The 27,519-nt window shown below is 36.6% G+C and overlaps 1 protein-coding gene across 5 annotated transcripts in view; it reads right to left on the bottom strand.

Annotated features, from left to right (window-relative positions):
• The window catches only part of HIPK3 (homeodomain interacting protein kinase 3), an 83,217-nt gene that overhangs the window by 44,107 nt on the left and 11,591 nt on the right, over positions 1-27,519 (bottom strand). For all 5 annotated transcript variants that reach the window (XM_070804014.1, XM_019974962.2, XM_070804015.1 and 2 more), the window contains one exon: positions 12,119-13,217. In XM_070804014.1, coding sequence (XP_070660115.1) covers positions 12,119-13,215 — 1,097 coding nt within the window. In that variant the 5' untranslated portion in view covers positions 13,216-13,217. Of the gene's footprint in view, positions 1-12,118; positions 13,218-27,519 lie in introns of those variants that run through there.

Genomic DNA, 27,519 nt, shown 5'->3' with positions numbered 1-27,519 from the left:
TTTTCTGGGATGACACACGTGAATCTGGGTTACACACGTGTATGCATCTGTCAAAACTCAATGGGATATAATGCTTAGATTTGTGCATTATACTACATATAAAATGTCATTACAAAAAAGGAACCACAAATAAATACTGAGCTATTTTATGAGTAGCATGCATAAGTGTATAATGGTACAGTGTGTGGGAACATCTATAACTTTGAATTGTCTCATGAGAAAAGGATGGAATGATAAATGGACAGAGGGAATATCTGTGATAAAGCTATGTAGCAAAATCTTAATTATAGAATCCAAGTAGTAAGCATATGCATGTTCACTGTAAACCCTTTCATATTATTCGTAAGTCTGAGAAGTTTTAACAGTAAAATATGGAGAAGAAAGGGGATTTAAATAAGGCCAGGCAGAATTATACACACACACACATGTCAATTGCTTAAACCAAAGAAAAATCCGTAAGTGCACCCCTCTGGGTACATACCATCATGTATGGTATGAAGGACATACTATCATCAAGGAGCCAATTCCCTACAGTAATAACAGTCACCAGATTATAACATCTTTAAAGCTCTGAAAGAAAATAACTCCCCAAGCATTCCCAGGAAATGTATCTATACTTCAAAAATGAAAGTGTCTTTTGTAGGACTGACACATTCTGCAATTCATCTAGAAGCCTTTAAAGAACAGCAGGAGGACACACAGTGCCAAGTGCGGTAATGACACCATGACACTGGCCCAAGAAAAGACAGAAGAACAATGAGTCCAAAAACAGACGCACTCATATAAGGTCTCCTGGTTTGTGACAAAACTGCCCCTTCCATGTAGCGGAATAATAAATGTGGCGCACTTACGGGACAGCCATGTGGAGAAAAATGGACATTAATTTTCCCACTACCCCAAACAATGGCTGAATTGACCATTATGAACACAAATTCAGCTACTTTTTCTAAGATTTCACAGGCTTTGCCTCAAAGAATAAAGCAGCACATATACCCAATGCAGGCCCACAGGGGATAATTATGGGAGACTCCTTATTACCTTGTTACCACTACACATTTTCTTTAAACCACACACTGTTTTTAAAAGTAGCTTCTACTTATAAAATTGTCCTAAGACTGTATTAATTGCTTTACATGCATTATGGAGTTTAACTTTCATAAGACTCTTTGAGGTAGCTAATATTTTACATATAAGTAAACTAGGCTCAGAAAGGTTAAATAACTTGCTCTAAGTGATACAATAAAGTAGCAGAGCTGAAGTTATGAACCTATGAATAAATAATTTGGCATTATTTAGCAGACATAAATATAATGTTTCATTTGGTTTTTTTTTTTACTAAAATTCTGTCATTCCTTGAAACACTCTGTTAATGCCTCATATGAACCACTAAAAAGTATTTCCTCATAAGCCCTAAAAAGAAAGACCATCCTATCTAAAATACTACATTGTGTTTAGAATCTTGTTACTAATTCAATGACATTCTCTCTGAAGGACTTATGTTAACGAAAAGCAAGTTAGAGCAAATAAAATCTTTAAAAGATTCAAACACACATTTCTGTCATATTACAGTTTCACCATCATATTCTTCAAATGAGTTTATTCAGTGAGTTTATTCCTTTTAAATACTTATAAGAGTATTTTGTTTGAAAATGATACCTGTTTTCAGATGGCTTCTGCAGTCACTGTCAACTTCTACCATTAAGTTTTACTGTTTACAAGGATAATTTACTATTACTTTGTTATTTCTCAAAATCAAATATAACCCTATTACATATATATAATACAGTTATTTATAAATGTTGATATGACAATTCTCATTTAGGTATATTGGATTTCACTGGTCTCTTCTATAAAGTAAGAGAGACTAAATGTCTATACAGCTGTTTCCATCTCTATTTGCTTATACATCCAACATCTTAATACAAATATTTTTATCTTTATGAACTACTGATGATTAATTTAGCTTTAGAGGAAGGAAAGGGGAAAATCCACATTTACTGTATAATCCCAGGGAGCATTCTGCTACAATATGAAATAGCTCCCAACCACAGAGAGACTCCTGACATAACACAGATACAGGGCTCATGTTACCAGGGGGTATACTATGAACCTATTGAAAGTTACCAAATGCTTCCTAAGCACAACATTCTACTAACACATTTTTTAAGTATTCTGATCCCTTTTTTGATTATTTTATCAGTGGCGTCCAATTGTGTACAACTATTTCAAGGCCAAACGCATTCCATAATCTTTTTTTTTTTTTGGCGGGGGTACTGCACAGGGTCTTCATTGCTGCGCATGGGCTTTCTCTAGTTGTGGTGAGCAAGGACCACTCATGGTCGCGGTGCGCAGCCCAGAGCACGTGCTCTGCACAGGAGAGGCCAAGCGGCTTCCAGGGTGCACAGGCTCCAGTTGTCATGGCACAGGCTCCAGCATCTGTGGTGCACGGGTTTAACTGCTCCACAGTATATGGGATCTTTCTGGACCAGGATCAAACCCATGGTCCCCTGCATTGGCAGGCAGATTCTTATCCACTGTACTACCAGGAAAATTCATGCCATAATCTTGATGTCACTGAAATTAGGTTTCCAAAAGGTCACTATTTTGTCACATTTGCTGATCAGAACTGAAGGAGTAAAAAAGAGCAAAGCAGTTTTAAAAACAAAAAAACTCTTCTAGCATATCTGTGTGTACACAGTCCTGTGATCTCTCAAACCAACCCACAACACATCTCTAACAATTCAGGATTAAGAAGAGTAAGAGGCAGAGACTACGGGTTTAAAAAAAAATCAATGACTAATCTAGTACCGAAGTCTAGACCAGAACAAAGCAGTGAGAAGAACATGGAAAAATTAACATATGAAGATATTTCAGAGGTAAAATCAATAGGATTTGGTCATAAAATGATTAGATACATAGGACAGAAATATCCAATGGAAATGATTCTTTTAATAATTCTGATATGTAATAAGGGAGATGAGAAGCCTTGGGATAAAGACGAATCATTTGAACATGAGTTAGTAAAACCCAGAGACTGTGCAAGGATATAACTGGAAACAAATTAGGTGTTCAAAGGGAGATCAGGGCTACAGGAAGGTATTTGAAATTTTACCATACAACAAACAAACTGAAGTCACGGGAGAGAGTAAGGTCTCCAAAAGGCAAGTATATTGAATGAGAAAGTGGCCCAGACTGAACCCTGGGGGGGTGTACTCATGTAAGAGCTGTAAAAAAGAACAAAAAAGCTGGCAAAGTGAAAGAAGAATCTGAGGGTTATGATATTTAGGAAACTAGCAGAGAACATTTCAATAAAATAAAGCACTAACAGCATTGAAAGACAGAGGTCCAGCCAGATGTGGACTTCTAAAAAGAAAAAAAAACTCTCAAATATGGTGGTTAACAAACAAGTCATCAGTGTCCTTTAGCACAGGACTTTCAGGAAGATGAAGGCAAATCTCTGGAGAAGGAGCACAGCAAACAGATAGGCTGAACGGTGCTCAGATCACAGCTGTGCAGTTAACTGTGTAGCACTGGGCAAGTTGCTTAACGTATCTGAATCTCAAATCCCCTATCTGTCAAATAAAGACAACACTACCACTTACCATGACTGCTACGAGGGTAAAGGGTAAAAGTTTTCCGCACAGTGGCTGGTACTAAGCCATCAATAAATATTGTTTTTATATGAACTCTGTTTATTTTGACATTCTCATTCTCCATATAAAAGAGTATCTACCAGTATAACACATGACAAAGACGACATACATGCTGCTGCTGCTGCTGAGTCGCTTCAGTCGTGTCCGACTCTGTGCGACCCCAGACGGCAGCCCACCAGGCTCCCCGTCCCTGGGATTCTCCAGGCACGAATACTGGAGTGGGGTGCCACTGCCTTCTCCAGAAGACATACATAAAACTTTTTAAAACGTAGTGAAGAGTGAAGATAAAATTTAAATGATTTTCTTTTTTGCCTATTTACAGCTACCAATCAAAAAAAAAATGCCCTTGTGATGACAAGAATGTGAAGAAAAGGACATTTTCACACGTTATTGGCAAGACTGTATGTAAACTGGAACAAGACAACATTTCTGAAAGGAAACTTGGCAGCGTCCGATAGCACAATGTTAATATCCTTTGACCCAACAAGTCTCCTTCTAGAAATGTAGTGGAAATAAACCTACTACCAGTGTCCAAGGACTTACAAGAAGGTTCCCTATAGCAGTATCAGAAAACAAACGAAACATACACCACAGGGAAGGGCTTATAAAGTATAAAACAAATTATAAAAATTACAAGGCAGAGTCACAATAAAGGGGGAAATTGTTCCTGTTTTGCTTCTTGGCCTTCTCTATTATTGAATTTTTTTCTGACAGAGCATCCATATCTAATATAATTTTTAAAACATTAAATCAAAAAAATTTTAATTAGTACACTGGTTTTAGATAAATAAATCTAAAACTTTCTGTACTTCACTGTTCTCTCAAAAAAGGAAAAAACACATTTGTTCTTTTTAATGTCAAAGTTTAGCACATGTATTAGATTCTCTCCTAAGTAACACAATCTCACCACACCAACTGATGCCTAAATTATTCACTGGCCACTGAACTGGTACTCTTCTGTGGCAGCAGGCACTCTGCTAATAACATCCCGGGAGCTGAATTCCATTCACAGCAAAATGCTAAAGACTCAGAAACAAATAGGCACATGCATCCTGAGGCGTGTGTGGTCAGGACTGACATCTAATCCATGATGTCATCACAGTCTATTACAGTACATCCATGAGACTACACACACCTCTGAAACAAAGCTATGTAGCACAAGAGGAAAAACTAATAAAACCTTAGAAATTGAAGACTTTTTCATTCAACTTAATTTTATAAACCATCACAAAAGTTTTCATTTTAACCTGTGAATAACTAACAGTTATATGGAGTTCTAGAATATAGTCATTCCAATCTGACATAAAATACCGATCAGCTGTTTATAGGGCATTACATTTATTACATATTTTGCATCTATAATCAACAGAATTAACAAACTCACTCTGTGACCAAGCTTTTACAAAATAATTTTGTCCTGCTGCTGGTGTTGCTAAGTCGCTTCAGTTGTGTCCGACTCTGTGTGACCCCGTAGATGGCAGCCCACTAATACCTAACTATGTTACTTAGCACATGTATTATGTATTGTTATCTTATAAACTAATATCATACCTATATACCAAGAGTATCATAAAACTTACTTTAAAACCTATTAATGTGCAAATATATAAAGTATCAACCTCACAAGTCATATATACTAAGTAACATTAACTATTTTAATATTTCATATGGTCTAATAAATAAGAACACAGAGGACCCAAAATGGAATATAATGAAATGAACTTAATTATATTTCAAATAAAAAACAATCACATTGAAGATGGGGGAAGGGGGCGGAGGAAGAACTAACCTAATTAACTTTGGAATATAGTACTTTGAACACATTCTCCAAGTCTAAGGCTAAGAATAAAAATTATAAATAAATGTGCACTCTTGTTAGTAAATTAGCAGTGGTATGGGTTAGCAATTCCAAAACTACTTGAAGTGTATTCTGAAATTGAGCAAATAAGTAACACTGTGGATAATGAGAGCCAAGTTTCTCGATGTAAGAGAAGAGATCATAAATAAAGGAAGAAGGCGAGAATGAACTCTGAGGTGACGGAAATAAACATGTCAGTATGAATTCACTGCTTTACTATCATCTCCAACAAAAGGAACCAGAGTCCTGTAGAAAAATAGCCAATACAAAGTATGGAACAAGAAAAGTACAGAGTAAACCTGGAACAGCTCGAGACGCCAGCCAGTAAGCTCTCAAGGAAGGACGGGGCCATGTCAAAGGTACACAAGAGCAAACTTCAAAAGGCTCTTCCTAGGGCTTCCCTGGTGGCTCAGCAGTAAAGAATCCGCCTGCCAATGCAGGAGACCCGGGTTCAATCCCTGATCCAGAAGATCCCACATGCTGCAGAGCAACTAAGCCTGTGTGCTGCAAGTGCGGAACCTGTGCTCTGGACCCCATGCTCTGCAACAAGAAAAGCCACCACAATGAGAAGCCGGGTGCACCACAGCTGGAGAGCAGCCCCCGCTCACCCCAACTAGAGAAAGCTCACACAGCAACGAAGACCCAGCACAGCCAAAAATAAATAAAGGAATTAAATTTTTAAAAAAATTAAAAGGCTCTTGCTAGACAATTCAGGACAACTGTGCAGTAAAGCAAATGACAAGTAATGAATTCCAACCCACTGCATATGAACCTGTAAGTCTATACAACAACAAACAGAGTAAAAGAAAGCTCTTCCTCATAGGAGAATTCCTTAAATGATAGAGCCTGAAAGTCATCATTTTTGCAGCCCCTAAGTTAATAACTGTTAAAGGCCATATTCATCAATGGACGCTAAAACTGGCCTGTGAAATTAAGATAAGAAACAGCGACTGTGAATAGTCTCAAAGTATCACAAGATACAAAAATAAACCTTATGGGGGAAAAATCTGGCAGTCACCCCCTCAATCAAGTGATCAAAGTTAGCATTACTAGTAATGAGACAAACTGACAGCATATGCCTCCCAATATTTGAGGACAAAGCATCATTTCTATAAGCTAAAATACTTAACCTGAAAACATCAACATGTTTGACAAACTCAAACTGACAACACTGTACAAAATAACTGGTCTGTACTCTTCAAAAGCGTCATATAGTTGAAATACAATAGTGTATGTTTTAAGTATATAAGCACATATATACTTAAGTATGTAATTAGTATATAAGTACAACACAGTGATTCACAATTTTTAAAGGTTATACTCCATTTACAGTTGTTATAGAATATTAACTATATTCCCTGTGTTTTACAATATATGCTTGTATCTTATTTATTTTATATGTCATAGTTTGTGCCTCTTAACTCCTTACCCTTATCTTGCTTCTCCTCTCTCCTCTTTCCTCTCCCCAATGAGAACTAGTTTGTTCTCTAGATCTGTTTCTCTTTTGTTACACTCACTAGTTTGTTTTATTTTTTAGATTTCATACGTTATCATACAGTATTTGTTTTTCTCTGACTGACTTATTTCACTTAGCATTATACCCTCCAAGTACATCCATATTATTGCAAATGGCAAAGTTTCATTCTCTTTTATGGCTAAGTAGTATTTTATTGTGTATATACGGCAAAACATGACAACTGGTAAAATCTGAATTAAGTCTGTAAAGCTACTAGTGCTGAATTGATTTTAATTCCCTTAAACCAAATAGTATTGAGCAGTTCAGTTCATCAAATCAATAATACTGATGTCAACCAACAATGATTCTGATTATTGCACTGGGGTTATGCAAGAGGATGTCCTTAGGTTTAGGAATACACACAACCTCTTATACATCGTTAAGTATTTAGAGGCAAAGGGGTTTTACATCTAAAACTTGCTCTCAAACACTGTAACAACAAATGTACATGTGTATCTGTGTATGACACACATAGAAAAAGAATGAGGATGAAACCGGGGTGGTAAATTTGAAACACTTATCAAGGACATAAAAAAAATTCTTCTCACAATTTTTGCAACTTTTTATTGCCTAAAATAATTAAGACAAAACAAAAAAATAAGTTTATCTTGTTAGTGTCTCTCCCTGTTCTTTTCCAATTAGAATACTTTACTTTTCTGGTTATCTACACATTAGATTGTAAGCATCATAATAGTAGGGTCTTTATTTTTGCTCCTCAATGAATAACCGGCACCCAGGAAATACTTTACACTTTATAGGCACTAAGTATTTTGAATGAAAGACTTAAACATGGGCCAGATTAGAGTTTTCTATTCACATTATCTTTTCACTGAGGCCTCCACCAGCTGATGAATGGATATATAAAATGTGGTATATCTATAAATGGAATTATTTGTCAACAACAAAAAAATGAAGTGCTGATACCTGCTACAATATAGATGAATCTTGAAAACATTATGCTAAGTGGGTGGAAAAAGCCAGTTAAAAAGAACAACATATTGTATGATTACATTCATATGAGATGTTTGGAATATGCAAATCTGTAGAGACAGAAAGTAGATTTTTGGTTGCCTAGGGCTAGAAGGGTGGGAAGATCGGGGAAAGATGCCTAAAGCATGCTAGGGAGCAGGAGCGGGGGTTCTTAGGGGGTAAAGAAAATGTTCTAAAAGTGCGGTGATGGTGCACAACTGTGAACATACTAAGGGACAATGAATGTGCACTTTAAATGGATAAAATTAATAGTATGGGAATTATAGCTCAATAAAGCTGTTTAAAAAAAAAAAAACTTTTAGGAGCGCTGTCAAATTTTTTATTTGAAGGCCTAATATATGGAGTAATTTATGTCTGTGACCACAATCTATGGCATTGAAAATCACATTATAGACTTTTGGAATCGTCTATTAAAACATCTGTTAAAACTAAACCCAAATGACAACTTTATGTTTGTCTAATAAAGATTCCCAAACAAAACAAGTTCTTTGATACAGACAAGAAGCTACCAGCAATTTCAGCCAATATTGAGCTCTTAGGTAAGGGTGGCTGTGGGACAGAGAACGCTCCTTAAGACTAGTCCATCCTTGGGATTCCCTGGAGGTCCAATGGTTAAGACTCAGAGCTTTCACTGCTATGGCCCAGGTTCAGTCCCTGGTCAGGGAACTAAAATCCCACAAGCCAAAAAGAAAAAAAGACTAATTGACTACAACCCCTTCTCTCCTTTGAAGGCTCATTCAAGTCAAGAGTCATCTCTCCCCAGATCCCTCTCTAAACTCTCGGATTAGGCAGTGCTCTCCTCTGGGTTCCCAAAACACCCTACACAGGGTTCTGCCCTAGAACTTCTTGACACAAACTATTTTTTCTCCTGCATTAAATGAGGAAACTGTTTTTACCACCTCTGTATCCCTAGCATCTAGCACAAGCATACAGAAAGGGCTCAACAAAAATTCTGATAAGCTTGCACGGTGAACTTGGACCTGTCTCACTTGTATAAGCCTGTTTTCTACTTTTTAAACAGGAATTCCACCAAGCGTTTTATCTAAGAACACAGAAATTGAGATAGGAAAAACAAACTAGGAATTTTATTTAAAAGCACTTGAAAAAAGTACCCTATATAAAATACTGGTTATTTTATTAATAGGTCATCCTGTGTGTTTTAATTTTGTTACAGAAACTGTCTTTGATACTTAGGGTTTAAAAAAGGCATGAGGGGTTAGGAACAAGCTAAACAAAAGCTGGTAAGCCTGAATTGTTTTTTTTTACCTTACATATCTCTTTGTCAACTATTATATGCCAAAAAAGCAGCATTTACTTCAACAACCACTAATGCTAAAAATTAATGCTAAATTATTCAGTCAAGTAGCAAAGAATACAACCGCTATACAGGTTACTTTCCAGCCCACTTTCCTGTCTATGTTCTGAAATGACTCAGAACCACAGGCTAAAATTCTGTATTTAAAAAAAGAAGAAAAAGATATTTATGACCTGAATGTTGCCACCACACCTCATAAATACAGCCCCTTCTGCTGCTAAAACCTTTTATGCATTGAGGAGCCCTACGTGTTCTTGACAGAAACCATACTCAAGCAGCTGAATTTAGAACATGCTGACCTTGAGCAAATCAATGCCCTTAGCATGTACTTCTGGCTTATATCACTACAAGAGCTAGACAGCCTCACCATCTATAGCAGTCAACAATTTCTGGCCACCGTCCTCTGTCTATTTTAAGATATCCCTACTATGTTTCTGTGCTGCGCGGTTCAAAGAAACAGTAACACATGAACCTGTGTTTAAACACCAATCGTTTACTTTGGAACTTGGGCTATGTGTTCCCACTGTGATTGGTTCAAAAATATTTAATTTGGTAAGTTGCCACTTCCTGCTTTCATTTTTTAAGTACAATATATTTTAAACAAAGAGTAAAAAATCAAGTATGAGACACTTTTGCTTATTGCCTCATCAGGTTTATAAGTAAACTCAGTCAAAGCAAGGTAGAATTGATAAAGTACACACCAATGCTGAAAAATAATGGTTACCTGCTATTTTTATGCAAAATTATACAAAACATTAAAACAGTACTTGATTAAGGACTACATTACATTTTCACTAATTTACCATAATATTTCCTAACTCTTTTAACCTTGAATCCAACTAACAGAAACTCCATTTTTAAATTTTATCCACGTAACAACAACCAAAATGCTAAATAACACATCTTTTTATAATTAAGAAACTTTTTTTGTTTAAACTCTAAACACTGTAAGTCCAGCACCTATATAGCTTCTGAAATTCAGGTAAATTATTTACTAGAAATTTATGTATAAAAACAAATTAGAAACTACTAGCTGTACTCAGCAATTATTCATACCTTATTTTTCCATTCCCAAAAGAGGCTATTTGTGCAAAAGCCTAATGTTAAAAACCAATATCATAAAATATTTAGTATTTTAGACTGCTTTTTAAAGGATTTCTTTTACTCTCTTGAAACATTTAATAAACAGATCATCTCAAGTATAAAAATAAAGCTCTTTTTTTACTCTCATCCAAAAGAAAAGATTTCAAATAAAGAAAAGGAGTCAAGGTATTACACATAACTAAATCTGATATGCCGAATAATGCAGGACCCAAATATAATGAAGTCATTTACTAACAAGTGAACTAAATATAGAGCCCAAGCAGCTGGAGCCGGGGGGTTTATATAATATGCTAGCTGACTGCTCAAAACTCATAAAAAGACAGAATCCACAGAACACAAGAGAAAGGGGAAATGCTATTCCTCTCATGCTGTTATATCACATATTAAAGTAATTTTTCCAGAGAAAAATTAACTAAAAGTTAATCTTGTGTTACATTAAATTGGGGGAAAAAATTTGTTTTTGGTCAGGAGCACAGAGGGTCAAATAAATCCAATTATAGGAGATATCAATTAAGACTCATGACACTGCTACAAGTACAATACCTTTTAAGCCATCTAAAAGATTTTAAGAACAGTACCTAGTACTCTCAGACTAAAAATTACAACATTAGGAATATAAAGGGTAATTTAGGCTATACTTCTGATTTCTAATATATATTTTAGTAAACTTAATTATCAACCAAGTGACATAAATGTGGGTTTCCTTTCTCCTGTTCTAACAGTTTCCAACAATAAACTTCATGTTTTTGTCTATTTATGAACTTATTAATAATGGCCAATATTGTCAGATCTTTTATTTGCCTGCTGAGTTGGGGCTTGTGGGGCTCCAGAATACACCAAGACCATAAAACTCATTTAAGCTGAAATGAAAAGAATTTCTCAAAATTATACAACTATGAATTTAAAAACACTTACAAACTTAAGATACTCTGAATCTTGGTAATGATTAGCTAACCTCAAGACCATTTATTGTACTCCAGGCTAGCATTATATTAATCATGACATTGCATGGAAATTATTTTCTTCTTTAAATTCCAACCATAGTACAAACATCAAAATAACATTACCTAAAACATATATGTAAAGAATATAATCAAACTTGTTACAAAAGAGCAGCTTGAACATTTGTGGTAGCCATGGAAGTAAGTTTAAATCTTAAAATTACTAATCAAAGTGATTTTCTGTATTTTTAAAACTTTCTAAATGTTCGGTTATATCAGATGTATCTTTAAAAAGCTAGTTTTCTTAAGCACTGAAAAATGCCCAAGAAAATGACTGTTGCTCAGTCATGCCTGACTCTGTGCGACCCCATGGACTGCAGCCTACCAGGCTCCTCTGTCCACAGAATTCTCCAGGCAAGAGTACTGGAGTGGGTTGCCATTTCCTTCTCCAAAGAAATGTACAAAATTTACTATAAACCCTTTCTCAATATTTAGACTTCCGTTTAATCATCATTAACCACCTACCAATCCTTCAGGTCTTCTATTAACAATAAAAATAACTGTCTTTAGCACAGAAATTTGCAGTAGAAATTTCTATTCTGCCTGAACAGATTTTATGCCTAAAGTATCTTGATATCTATGTATCCAAAGCAGTCTTTTTCACCACATACACACACAAAATTATTTCATTCAGCAAAAATTTAACACTTATCAAATAACCAAAAAATAATTATCACCTACCTGTAGTACCGAGATTGCAGATATGTTGAACAAACAGTCTTTGACACGTGACTGGCTGACCCAAAGTCTATTACTTTAACCCTGTATGGCTGTCGAACAGGATCCACCAACATAATATTCTCTGGTTTGAGGTCTGCATGAATTAATCCAAGACTTTTCAATTTTTTCAGTGCAGTAGCCACTTGCTGAAGAATGGGTCGAATGACTTTTAGTGGCAGGGGACTGAACTTATTTTGTTTCAGAAAGTCATACAAATTTTGTTCCAGCATCTCAAAGACTAAACAAGTATGGTTACGGTGCTGAAAGCATTCGTAAGCTCGCACAAAGTTATATTCATCAGCATTTTCAGTACTGAGCCTTGCTAATATGCTCACTTCTATCTGACCTTGACGTGCATACGAAGGGTGGTTCTTCAAAATTTTGATTGCTACAATTTCATTTGTCCCTCTTTTCCAGCATTTGACTACCTGGCCAAAAGTGCCTCGACCAAGGAAATCAAGGACTTCGTAAGTATTTTTCATGGAGCATAAGACTTCATGCTGCACTAACTGATAGTCACCTTCTCCAGTGGTACAGTTCTGTTTGGTTCCTGTGGTAGTTGTCACAACTGTCACTGGATTTCCCATGTTGGTTTGCAACATTGCAGGAAGTATGGACACCTCATCGACAATCTGCATTGCGCTGCTATGATTATCCAACTCCTCACTCTTGCGCTTCAATCCACATCGCTGGGGGCCTTCTAGGAAACTGAACCTGTGCCGCCACGCCCCGATCTGAGGTGCCTCCACTTGAGTTTGCGGCGCCTGAGCTGCTATAACCTTTGTAGCACCCGCAGGGTTTTTTATAACAACAGCACTTGTCTGCAAAGAAAGGTTGTGTCCCCGAGGTCTGTTAAATGGTATCTTTGTCTGAAAAGCACTACCCTTCGTGGGAGGATGAGAATTCCCAACGTTTCTACCATTCACATAGGTCCGTGGATAGTTTCTTTCCTGGAATACACAACTGCTTGGCTCTACTCTGAGTTTCTTCACACTACAAAAGGCACTTGACTGAGTTTGATAAATATACGGTGGGTAGACCAAGACTTGTGAGGCCATACCTACAAAAACAAACAAACAAACAAAAGGGTCACATTAGCTACAAAAGTTCAATTTTTTAACTCTCGTGAAGAAAACTTTTAACGAGTCAAGTCCATAATTTATAAAAACAGTTAAGTTCCATGAAGATTTTCTTCACCTTGGAGAGGATAAACATTTTCACCGTCTCCATTTTAGTTAGTGTTTCAGATATTTTGTGCATTGTATGAAAGGTTGGGACTAAATAGTTGAGAACCTTCATTGAATCAATATTTATTGACAAGCTACAATGGCTAAGATATGCCCAAGGAACTGTACCAACTATTTTCCCTCCAAAAGAAAATGTACACATCCTTAAGCTGTATACATCTAGCAAAAGTAAGCATTCTATTACCAATATATCATTTATGAACCAATGATCAGACCAGAAAATATATATTACACAAATGTCATATTCCTTAAACTTAAAGCTCAAGAACTACCTTGGGAAAAAAAAAAAAACCAATTGTAAAAATAAGTATGTAAGTCATTTTCATGATGTTCTCTTTAAAGTCCTTTTCATATCATCCCTGAACACGTATTAACAGTAAATTCCTTTACATTCAAATCAAAGTGATACAGTGGTTGTCCTTCCTTTTTTTTTTTTTTTTTTGGTCCAGTCCTCTGCAGTGAAAACACTGAGTCGTAACAACTGGATCACCAGGGAATTCCTAATACAATACCTTCCTGATGAAGCCTTTCCTAGAACACATATACTCACCGCTCATGCTCCAGGCATGATATGACATGACTGACATTATAATTGTCAGTGTATAAAACAGTCTTTCTCACAAGATCTAAAACAAAGTACTCAGAATATAAAGTTGGTTTTTAATAAATGTTGTTTGGGAACTGATTTCAAAATATTTCCATTCTTCTAAAAAATGGGACTTTCCTGGTGGTCCAGTGATTAAGACTCCTTGCTCCCAATGCCGGGGATGTGGGTTTGGTTCCTGGCTGGGGAACTAGATCCCATATGTGGCAACTAAGACCCAGAACAGTCAAATAAATAAATAAAATAACCAACAGATTGCCATTACAATATGTAATATATGCAGCACTTAAAATAATAAGAGCTACCACCTACTATGCAACAGTTCGACAAATGCTTTATTTGCAGTATTTTATATAGTCCAAGTTTGCTGTTAAGAAAATTAAAGCTCAATGCATGCACGCTAAGTTGCTTCAGTCATGTCCAACTCTCTGTGACCCTACAGACTTCAGCCCACCAAGCTCCTCTATCCATGGGATTCTCCAGGCAAAAATACTGGAGTGGGTTGCCATGCCCTCCTCCAGGGGATCTTCCCAACACAGGAATCGAACCTGCATCTCTTATGTCTCCTGCATCGGCAGGCAGGTTCTTTACCACTATCGCCACCTGGGAAGCCCAAAGGGACTAGTTAATTGGTTCAAGGTCATATACCTAAGGTGAAGTAAAAACAGGAAGATACACTGCCCCTTCAGGTAAAAGGCATAAATTTATGCCTCTTTCAACTTCCTCAACAATTCTTGTTACTACCACTTTCTTAAGTTGACCTGGCTTTAGTAAGCAATCAGCTACAAAAACTTATTACACAAATTAAGATTTATGGTTCAACATATATGAGAAATTGTAAATTGAAATCCTAGATCTAAACCTTTTCATCCATTTTCTTAAATTCTTGTTGGCATCTGTTCTATGCTGTTACTCAGGGGAGTTTTTCAAACTCCACCAATTTATCATCTTTTTAATGATGCAAAGCCACATCAATAACTCCTTCTGAACATATCAAGCTCACATGACACTGTGAAGCTCCCCACCCTCATCTTCAATAACTTAACATTACCATTCTTATTTCAAATCCCTTCTGTAACCCACAATCACAGAAACACACAGAATGACAGTCAATAAACAAAATTCCTAAAGTAGCACGTGTAAAATATACTAATAGATTTAGAGAAAAGCATGAACATAAACAGGAGAGACAGGAAAATAATTTTTTAAATGGAACTAGTGAGCCTGGATAATCCCATGGACAGAGGAGCCTGGTGGGCTACAGTCCATTGGGTCACGAAGACTCTGACACGACTGAAGTGATTTAGCACACATGCATGGATGTTCTCTGATCAAGAATCTGACAATTCAGATATGGTGCAAGGTATTCACGGAGAACTATGTGCAGAGACACAACACTGGAAACCTAAACACCCATGCAAAAGGCGTGAGTGACATCCACTCTGATACACAAACCAACTAGAATCTTCTTGAAAAAGAATGAAAACAACCTATTTAACCTGCTGCAACCTGATTCCCAATATTGTAATATGAAAAAGGCAAAATTTAGGAAAATGTGTACTTTACAATAGATATTACCATATATGTTTAATTAAAGGGGGAATTATATATCTATATTTTTGCAAATATATTAGTATCTATACAAACATAAATAAGTTATAGGCTGCTTTGCCTTAGAGAATAGTAAGACTACTGGGAGCAATGAGAAAGATTTACTTTATATGTTCTTTTAACCACCTTATTTTTTACTTTGTACATGTATTAACTGTTCAAAAGTTTTTTAATCATCTGGAAACCTAATAAAATATATACATAAAAAAATTTCAACATGAAATAATATACCTGGGATATGCTTCAAACTAATAGAGAAGAGAAAGTGGATGGGGATATAGATAAAATGAGATTAGCCATAAATTATCAAAGGAGCTTAATTCTAAGTAAAAAGGGGTCATCATACTATCCTGTCTCCTTTTGAATGCTTACATTTTTCCTTAATACAAAGTTCAGTAAAAATATATTTAAAATTCCAGAAAGATTCTGGTTCAATAAGTCTGCAGTGAGGTTCAAGTACCTATATGTGTACAAGTTCCCAAGGCCATTTAGATTCACACTAACATCTGAGAATCAATGATCTAGTCTGTACAAAAACCTAGGCAAATTCAAGTCTGACCAATTCAGGGCCCTCAAGTCTGAAACATCAGGTTGAAGTTCTAGAGAATAAAAGATATAGCCTCCTAGGCCAATCCATGCCATGTTATTAAACCAAGGTGTTACATGGACAACTTTATGCCATAAGGGTGGTACCATCTGCATATCTGAGGTTATTGATATTTCTCCTGGCAATCTTGATGCCAGCTTGTGCTTCATCCAGCCCAGCATTTCACATGATGTACTCTGCATATAAGTTAAATAAGCAGGGTGACAATATACAGCCTTGACGCACTCCTTTCCCAATTTGGAACCAGTCTGTTGTTCCATGTCCGGTTCTAACTGTTGCTTCTTGACCTGCATACAGATTTCTCAGGATGCAGGTCAAGTAGTCTGGTATTCCCATCTCTTTAAGAATTTTCCACAGTTTGTTGTGATCCACACAGTCAAAGGCTTTGGCACAGTCAATAAAGCAGAAGTAGATGTTTTTCTGGAACTCTCTTGCTTTTAATATGATCCAACCGGATGTTGGCAATCTAATCTCTGGTTTCTCTGGCTTTTCTAAATCCAGCTTGAACATCTGGAAGTTTACAGTTCACGTACTGTTGAAGCCTGGCTTGGAGAATTTTGAGCATTACTTTGCTAGCGTGTGAGATCAGCAAAGCCAAGAAGAACCAGAGATCCTCTTGATGAAAGTGAAAAAGTTGGGTTAAAGCTCAACAATCAGAAAACTAAGATCATGGCATCCGGTCCCATCACTTCATGACAAACAGATGGGAAAACAATGGCAACAGTGACAGACTTTATTTGGGGGGCTCCAAAATCACTGCAGATGGTGACTGCAGCCATGAAATTAAAAGACGCTTGCTCCTTGGAAGAAAAGTTATGATCAACCTAGACAGCATATGAAAAAGCAGAGACATTACTTTGCCAACAAAGGTCAGTCTAGTCAAAGTTGTGATTTTTCCAGTAGTCATGTATGGATGTGAGAGGTGGACTATAAAAAAAGCTAAGGGCCGAAGAATTGATGCTTTTGAACTGTGGTGTTGGAGAAGACTAGTGAGTCCCTTGGGCTGCAAGGAGATCAAACTAGTCAATCCTAAAAGAAATCAGTCCTGAATATTCATTGGAAGGACTGATGATGTAGCTAAAACTCCAATACTTTGGCCACCTGATGTGAAGAACTGACTCACTGCAAAAGACCCTGATGCTGGGAAAGACTGAAGGCAGGAGAACGGGACGACAGAGTATGAGATGGTTGGATGGCATCATCAACTCGATGGACCCGAGTCTGAGCAAGCTCCAGAAGCTGGTGATACACAGGGGAGCAGGGAAGCCTGGAGTGCTGCAATCCATGGGGTTGCAAAGAGTCGGACACGACTGAGTGACTAAACTGAACATGGACAACAGCCAAAAGCCAGATAATTTACCTGGAGATGTTAAAGAAACTAATGCAATTTCTGAATCCAGCTGTCACTACTTTTCCTTTTCCAACATGCCAAGCCAGAAGGCAGACAATCAGCTTAATCCAAGGGCCAACTAAAGGAAGCTTAGAAAAAGTAATTACCTCTCACCAACACTGTGCGCTGGGGTACCAATCTCGAAAAGCATTTTAGAAAATTCTTTCTAAGACACAAGGTAGAAGTGTCACATAATTTACACAGCACATAAGAAAAAGGGGGGAGGGGGTAACGCTGGAGATAGTTGTTATAATAGACCACAAGAAAGGAACTCTAAATTACTAATCAAACTGACCACAGGTATTAAGTCTTTCCCTTCTCCCGCCCACCATCACATTAACTCAGAACCTGAGAGGAGTCTCTCATCCTTGGTGTTCATGAATTTTACTGAGTATAGTCATTACTCCCAGAAGCTGCTTAGGTTCCAAACACTGATTTAGTTCACTACTACATACTTCCTATTATTTTTCATTGCTATACATACTTTACACCTCTGCAGCTGTATTTCATAAACTCTGTCATTTGTTCTTACCATCTGACTAAGAAATGAAGTTTTGGAATATTACCCTTTTGAAAGCTGAAGCTACCTGTACAGGCACTCTGAGGACAGTCAAGCCTCCTGGTAGAGCAACCATTAAGCTTCCATTCCTCAGGTTTAATAATCTCGGGTACTTGAACAGGCCTTATTTTCCCATTCCTCTAAAAAAAATTTTAAGACTCATCTGATATCTATCTAAATTCTTCACATCCTTTTACAATTACTGAAACAGCAATGTAACCAATGTTGATAACCAAACCACCACTAACCATAAAGAGATAGTTTCTTTTTTCTTATAATAATACATTATAATATAATAATATTATTATACAATATCAGACCTTCTGAAAAGGGAGGGAGGGAGCAGAGATAGAAATACTTTGAACATCTTGCGTGCTCATGTCACTTCAGTCATGTCTGACTCTTCACAACTCAATGGACTGTACCCCTTAGGCTCCTCTGACCATGGGATTCTCCAGGCAAGGATACTGGAGTGGGTTGCCATGTCCTCCTCCAGGGGATCTTCCCGACCCAGGGGATCTTCCCAAACCCGCATCTCCTGAGTCTCCTGCATTGCAGGTGGATTCTTTACCCACTGAGCCAATATGAAAATTCTGGGTCATTTTCTGCCAAACTTAAACATGGTACTATGTAATAAGGTTCTTATTTAAAATATTCTATCAAAAATATATTTAATGCCTTGCATTCTCCTTACTCAACTTTCTTCTTCTACTTATTCAAACTTCATTAATTTTTTTTCCTTAAACTGTGGTAAAATATACATAACATAAAATTTACCATTTTTAAGTGTACAGCTCAGTGGCATTAAAGTTATTCCCACTATTGTGCAACCATTACCATCATCCATATCCAGAACTTTTTTCCCTCTTCTGAACTAAAATTCTACCCATTAAACAACTGTCCATTGTCCCCTCTCACTAGCCCCTGGCAACCAGCATTCTATACTCTACATCTACAATTCTGACTACCCATGAGTTTAGTTATACATTTATCCTTTTCAGATCAGATGAGATCAGATCAGTCGCTCAGTCGTATCCGACTCTTTGCGACCCCATGAATCGCAGCACGCCAGGCCTCCCTGTCCATCACCAACTCCCGGGGTTCACTGAGACTCACGTCCATCAAGTCAGTGATGACTGGCTTATTCCATTTAGCGTAATGTCCACGAGGTTCATCCATGTTGCAGCATGTGTCAGAATTTTCTTTTTAAAGCTAATATCCCACTGATGTTTATGCCATATTTTTATCCATTCAGTCATCTAAAGATACATGGGTTGCTTCTACCTTTCAACTACTGTGAATAATGCTGCTGTGAACATGAATGTACCAACATCTCTGCAAGACTTTGTTATCAGAGTCTTATACTACTTCTGCATTCTTCACAAAGTCTAGCACAGAGTTAAACGAATAGACTCAAGGTGTTCTACAGTTTCACACATTTTCACTTATTTTTTTATATGATATTGCAAACACTAGTTTTATCACAACTCTAATTTTTGTACAAATGACTGATTCATTAGGTCTGACAAAGAGATCAAATGAGACAGAAGTCTTCAAGGTAACAAAACTGTCTTCTAATCTAGTTTCATGTAAATAATAAATTGTTCCAGTTTGGTTCATGCACAGACTTAAAAGCTTTGTTTTCATAAATATACTTAGAAAAGATTTCCATTTTTTTCCATTTTTAAAATATTTTCATTCAGAAACATTTTTATGATATTTGTAACTGGACACCATGCAATCAATATCAGAACTTCATTTCTGTTCAACTGAGAATTCGTCAACATTTTATTGAGGGATAAAAGGACCTTCTTCTTAAGAGCTTTAAAGCTGAAGGACAAGATATCAAACATAGAGAAGAACGCTAAAGACAAGTATCACACAACTTGACTTAGAGTGACTGAAAAAAGCTATTAACTGCACAACTATTTATTATTGTAATGCCACTTTAACCATCTTATCTTGGATTAGCTCATAAATGTAACTTTAAAATTAATATTAGTTTATTGTATAGATTTTCTAAAACATCACCCCCTGAAATAATTATGATGATACCACAAATGAAAACCTTTTCCAAACACTGTATTATTTGGGCGGAAGTTTGAATTCCTGTTAACTGACCTAATTGTCAACATATATTTCAAATGATATATGAGTTAATAATCTATGAGAGTATTTTAATGTCTAAAAAACTCGCAGAGATTAATTAATTCACATATATCCAGTGAAAAACATGGCCCCAAAAGATACATGCACCCCGGTGTTCACTGCAGCACTGTTTACAATGGCCAAGACACAGAAACAACTTAAATGTCCATCTACAGGAAGGGATAGAGAAGATGCAGTGTATATATATACATATGCACACACATATACACACACACAACGGAATACTACTCAGTCGGTAAAAAGAATGAAATAAGGCCATTTGCAGCAATATAGATGGATCCAGACAGTGTCATACTGAGAGAAGTAAGTCATACAGAGAAGGAAAAACATCACATCTCATCCCTTATATGTGGAATCTAAAAAGAAGTGATACAAATTAACTTACTTACAAAACAGAAAGAGACTCACAGAAAACTAACTCACGGTTGCCAGGCGGAAGGGACAGTTAAGGACTTTGGGAAGGTCATGTACACACTGCTATATTTAAAGTGGATAACCAACAAAAACCTGTTGTTTAGCACATGGAACTCTGCTCAATGTTATGTGCCAGCCTGGATGGGAAGGGGGTCTGGGGGAGAATGGATACATGACTATGTACGGCCGAGACCTTCACTGTTCACCTCAAACTATCACAACACTGTTAACTGGCTACACCCCAATACAAAACATTTTTAGTATTTAAAAAAAATAAAAAATAAGAAGGTAAAAGCACTAATCAAACAAACAAAAACAGGTAAAATAATGTTCACTGCTGCACAGGAACAAAATTTTGAAGCAACCGTCAGAAAAGGAATGGATATAGTTGTTTTGACTTTTTCATACAACACACAACTGTGGCTTATAGCACAATCATTATATATTTCTGTACTGCAAAAAGAAAACAATTATAAGGTTAAGACACTAATTAAGATACTATCACAATTTCAAAGATGTGAAAACGTGGGGAAAATTGTGCATGTTAGAATGAAAGACATGCAGCAAAGCGAATTAATGTAAATTACACATATCAACATGGATAAATCTCAGAACAATGTAAAACAAGAAACAAGTTGCAGAAAAACATGTATTATTTATTTAAAGTCAATAGCAAACAAACCTATATTGTGTTTTTAGATACATTAAGTATGTGGCAAAAGTATAAAATCATGCACAGAAATTATAACAGGCCAAGAAGAAAGGGAAAAGGAGCGACTTCAACTGCAGGAACGGTTTTGTACCCAGGGTGGCAGCTGCACAGGAACTGGTTCTTTACTCTCTATACTTTCATAGCCTAAATGTACATTAATTTTAAATACAGAAGGAAAAAAATGTACCAGAGAAGAGGATATCCTCTTTAATTTTAAGAGCTAGAACATATATAACGATTTTAGATATATTTTATTAGCTTATTAGTCAGCCATACACTATTTCATCTCATTCTTTCAATTTTTAAATTTTTCTTTCAATTCAAGTAAAAATATTTAGGAGGAGGAAGATTTAACAATGAAGCATGTTTTTTCATCAATGAGCTCCTTCTGGGAAAAGGCAAACACATGTATACATATAGCTACATTACTAATGAGGGCAGTAACAAGGATATATGGTGCACACAGGTAGCAAAAAAAGGGGATGATTAACCTATGCCTGAAAGAACACAGGATTCACTAAGAAGTTAACCTGAGCTAGATTTTGAAGGATGATGGAAAGAAGTCTGCTACTTAGGAAGGATATTCCAATAGCACAAACCAATAGCTCGTGTAAGAGAAGAGACTAATGAAAAATATGACACATTGGCTTTGCGTGGCTAGAACAGGGGCCCATAAATTACAGTCAGCCAAATTCCACCCAGACTATTTTTGTATGGCCCACAAGCTAAGAATGTCTTTTATATTTTTAAAGGTTTAAAAAAAGAGAAAAAATGCATGCAACCGGGATCATATGCCACTTGTAAAGCCTAAATTATTTCCCATTAAGCCCTTTAAGAAATTTGCCAACCTCTGCTCTAGAACATACTTGCTGCCAGGGGCAGCTGGAGAAAAAGATTCTCTTGAGAAGAAGAAAGACAACTTTAAAAAGAAAAATCACAAAGAACTTCATCTTCCATACTAAGAAGCTATGGGTGATGAGGTGTCTCTGAAATGTTTTAAATAGGAAATCAATATAATCATATTTGCGCTTTTTTAATCTTATTTGTATTTTAGAAAGATAACTCAGGAAAATTTGTGAACAATAAACTGGAAAGAGACGATAACGGAAATAACAGTTGAAAGACTACCCTAATAATCCAGATAATAGCTGATCAGAGTCTGAGCAAAGGCAGAAGTAGTGGAATGAGAGAGTGCTGATTACCAATAGTGATAGGTGACTAGGAGATAAGAGCCACAGAACTTGGTGAGGAATGAAGGAAGTGTCACAATCATGCTTCTGACTTGAAAAAATGATAACTAAATGTGAACCAAAAAATTCTTTTAAAGGATAAATGAGAGAGGAAAAACTGAATTCAATTTTAGATACACTGAGTTTGAGGTACCTTAAGACTGAGCCCAATTAAATGCAGATTCTTACAAAAAGGCCTACATTCGAGTAGTTTACTCAGGAAGCTTTCCCATGGGGCACAAGTAAGCGACAAGGGATAATTAGTCAGGAAAGAGGGAAAAGCAATAAATGTAAAGGAATGATGGAATTAAAAATTAACTACTTGGCAACAACCATAATAATTGATTCAAACAAGAATTATCAATAATGGGTGCAAAAACTAGTGGGTAAGAAAAAGAATGAATATATGTATAACTGAATCACTTTGCTGTATACCTTGAACTAACCCAATGCTGTAAATCAACTATACTCCAATAAAATTTAAAAAAATGGTGCAAGTTTCAAGAATAACAGGATATTCTTGGGAGACAATTCACCATGGATCTCTCATGCTTCTCGGAGTCTTGTAAGCAGGGACACTGAATGCCTTTGTTTCGGAGTCTCTTCTCAAGGATATTTGTATACTGAACAGCCTTGGAAAGTAGAGATAGCGTCTTCCTGAGCAAAGGGCAGGTTGCTTCACGCCAAGATAATGACTCCCTCCTGCGCGCATGTCAGGCAGGTTCACTGCCCCTTACAAAAGATTTGAGTTTTCCAAACCTGGGGTGCCACTCCTGCAGTGCAACTCCTCTTGTGCCTGAGTCACCTGGCCCTGTTTGCATCACCCTGTGAGAACTGAGCTGGGGAAACAGAGGAAATACTGACCCACTGACTACTACTATTGCTCAGTAAGTGAGAAATAAGAAAGTCCTTTATCTCTTACCTCAGAGTCTGTCTCCTGCAGCAGCCATTCCTAATCTGTTAGTTTGCAAGACCTTTCATAGTTCTTGACAATCACGTATTTTTAAAGTACATTCCCACAAGATACGTATTAATCAAAAAGAAGAAACGGGCAGATGTCACGTTAACCGGGTGATCAATGTTAAAATCTCTAGTAATGGGCTATATCGCCATCAGTGACTCCATGTATGATGTATTGAGAGGAATATATTTCACTGTGCTACTTCTAAGCACAAGAAAACAAACATCCAAGCTGACGGCCATTCTACAAAACAACTAGCAGTATTCTTCAAAATGTCAGTATCAGGAAACAACACAAAGACTGAGAAACTTTCCAGATTACAGAAAACAGATATAAAACAAAACAGCCTTTGCTTTTATGGAAGAGAAATTAGGGGTATATGGACATCAAGTTTGCAACGTACTCTCAAAAAGTTCAGGGGAAAAAAAACCACAGATGTAGAGAGGAAAAGGTAAATGCAAATGGGGTAAAAGTGTTAACATTTGAAGCATCCACGTGAAAAACTACACAGGAATTCTTTGTACTATTCTTGCAAATTTTCTGTAGGTCTGAATTTTTGTCAATTGACAATGCTTTTCTTGCACAAGGCTGCTCTTCAAGCGTTACTCATTTGAGAATGAACTGCTGAATAGCTTAGGTATGGCCTCAGTTCAGTTGCTCAGTCATGTCCAATTCTTTGTGACCCCATGAATCGAAGCACACCAGGCCTCCCTGTCTATCACCACCTCCTGGAGTTCACTCAGACTCACGTCCATCGAGTTGGTGATGCCATCCAGCCATTTCATCCTCTGTCGTCCCCTTCTCCTCCTGCCCCTAATCCCTCCCAGCATCAGTCTTTTCCAATGAGTCAACTCTTCGCATGAGGTAGTCAAAGTACTGGACCTTCAGCTTCAGCATCAGTCCTTCCAACGAACACCCACGACTGATCACCTTTAGAATGGACTGGTTGGATCTCCTTGCAGTCCAAAGGACTCTCAAGAATCTTCTCCAACACCACAGTTCAAAAGCATCAATTCTTCGGCGCTCAGTTTTCTTCACAGTCCAACTCTCACATCCATACATGACCACTGGAAAAACCTTGACTAGACGAACCTTTGCTGGCAAAGTAATGTCTCTGCTTTTGAACATGCTTTCTAGGTTGGTCATAACTTTCCTTCCAAGAAGTAAGCGTCTTTTAATTTCATGGCTGCAGTCACCATTTGCAGTGATTTTGGAGCCCAAAAAAATTAAGTCTGACACTGTTTCCACTGTTACCCCATCTATTTCCCATGAAGTGATGGGACCAGATATCATGATCTTAGTTTTCTGAATGTTGAGCTTTAAGCCAACTTTTTCACTCTTTCACTTTCATCAAGAGGCTTTTTAGTTCCTCTTCACTTTCTCCCATAAGGGTGGTGTCATCTGCATACCTGAGGTTATCGATATTTCTCCCGGCATCTTGATTCCAGCTTGTGCTTCTTCCAGTCCAGCGTTTCTCATGATGTACTCTGCATATAAGTTAAATAAGCAGGGTGACAATATACAGCCTTGACGTACTCCTTTTCCTATTTGGAACCAGTCTGTTGTTCCATGTCCAGTTCTAACTGTTGCTTCCTGACCTGCATATAGGTTTCTCAAGAGGCACGTCAGGTGGCCTGGTATTCCCATCTCTTTCAGACTTTTCCAGTTTATTGTGATCCACACAGTCAAAGGCTTTGGCATAGTCAATAAAGCAGAAATCGATGTTTTTCTGGAACACTCTTGCTTTTTTGATGATCCAGCGGATGTTGTCAATTTGATCTCTGGTTCCTCTGCCTTTCCTAAAACCAGCTTGAACATCTGGAAGTTCACGGTTTACTTGCTGAATCCTGGCTTGGAAAATTCTGAGCGTTACTTTACTAGCGTATGGCCTAGATCACCTAGAATTGTCAGGCACAGAGCAAGTCCCTGGGATCATGTGCCCCCATTAATAAAAAAGTATTCATAAGCAGTGACAGGAAATCTTTTCATTAAAATATATTACTTAATTCACACTTGCTTTTCAAGCTTTGGGTCATTATGTAACTTCTTCATTCAACAGAGACTAAAACTATTTAGTATTTCACTATGTGGTCCAATAAATTGACAATAAAAGAGTCTTTTTATTCTTCAAAGACAGAGAACCTTAGTACTAGTCTAAACAAGGGTCTACAACAGGAATTAGAAAATCAAACTATATGACTAGCAATATTTAGTCAATAAAAAGTAGTATCTAGTCACGCTTTCATTTTTCAATTACTTTGTTTAAAGTACATATTTATAAAAAACAAAACAACAAGTCTTCTTAAAAATAAAAGACAGGGTATGCCAGAAAATAAGTTTTCAGTGTGAATAGTAAGTTTAACTCTTCACTGGCCATTTTTAATATCTATATTATTAAAGAGGTCACTGTGCCTATTATATCCAGGAGATTACTGATGCTAAAATATTTCATGTAAGAAAATGCATATACATGAACCACTTCAAATTGTAAAGCTTCATAAAATAAACCTGCTGTCTCAGGTACCTACAAAACATTTATTTGAAAACACTAAAGTCTTGGGTATTTTCCAGCAGTATTGTGAACAAAGCATCTAGGGAATGTGTTGACTATAACACAAATCAGCATGTTAAATAACAAGCTTCATCTGACTTAGCAAAACATTCCAACTTTTGGAACAGAAAGTGATCCGGTGGACATTTCAAAGCTGCTAGAATTCACCCTGCCAATACAAGTCTTTAGAAAGGCTAGAAGAGAGTTAATGAAAAACAGTATTTAAGAACTACATTTTCTAAAGCATATAAATCTCTAGATTTTTTTGAAGCTATGTAAAAATCAAAACTCAGAAATGGAAATATTGACAGAAAAGCTGACTAAAAGTGAAAAGTTCCTCTGAAGAACTCTTTTTATTGAAATAAACTTTAAGATTCATAATTCAAATCTAGTTTATAAAACAAGTACAAAAGAAAATTTCCTTAAATTCATCACACAATATCTACTAATGCCAGTACCTACCAATGGATTATTAGAAAAATTAAACAGCCTTACATCTTTAGGTTATGAATAAAATAACTCTCTTCTAGAAAGCCAAATGAATTGTTTTCTACTTTGTAGGAAAGTCTGTCCCAAAAGAATCACTACAAAACTTTCTTATTAAAACAAAAATCCATGTAACCAACTGTTAAAGCATGAATATCTCCTAACCTAAAACACCTCTGAAACAATTCAGAGGAAGGTGAATCATAGATTAATAATTTGATCAAACATCCACTGCTGATCAACCAAAATAAAGAAAAAAAAATGCTGCTGACAAGTTAAGACTTTTATAAGAGATAAGAGTTCAAAGTTCTAAATGAACATTTATAGAATTAAAGGTCAAGTTCTACAAAAATTTTCTAAATTATGGGCTATGCTAAATAAACAGTTTTAAGATTCTCTTTCTGTACAGTGTTCTTCATACATAACTAAGAGTACTATCACTCAAGAGTTATATATACTACATGAGCTGCAAGTCTAAAAACTAGTGTGAAGTGAGAACAGTAGCTGCCCACCACCATGCACACACTAATAACAGTTTTGTATTTCTAAGAGCTGAAGAGACAAATATTTACAGTTGTATAAGCTTGATTTTAGTACTTTTGGTTTTGAAAAATCTTATGAAAGACATTTTAGGGCTTGAAAAAATAAACTGGAACAAAAAAGTCAATTCCTTGTTCTTTCCAAATTATGTTAAGACCCTGTATGTTCCTGATGTGACCTACACTGCTAAATTCATAGTTTTTTTTCTCCCTATAATTATGTTCTCTCTCTTCATAGCTGGTTGCCAGATAAGCCATTTTATAGAAAAGTCCTTTTTGAGGA

Source organism: Bos indicus, chromosome 15, assembly GCF_029378745.1.
Source record: "Bos indicus isolate NIAB-ARS_2022 breed Sahiwal x Tharparkar chromosome 15, NIAB-ARS_B.indTharparkar_mat_pri_1.0, whole genome shotgun sequence".
NCBI lineage: Eukaryota > Metazoa > Chordata > Mammalia > Artiodactyla > Bovidae > Bos > Bos indicus.
This window is presented reverse-complemented; position numbering and strand designations above follow the sequence as displayed.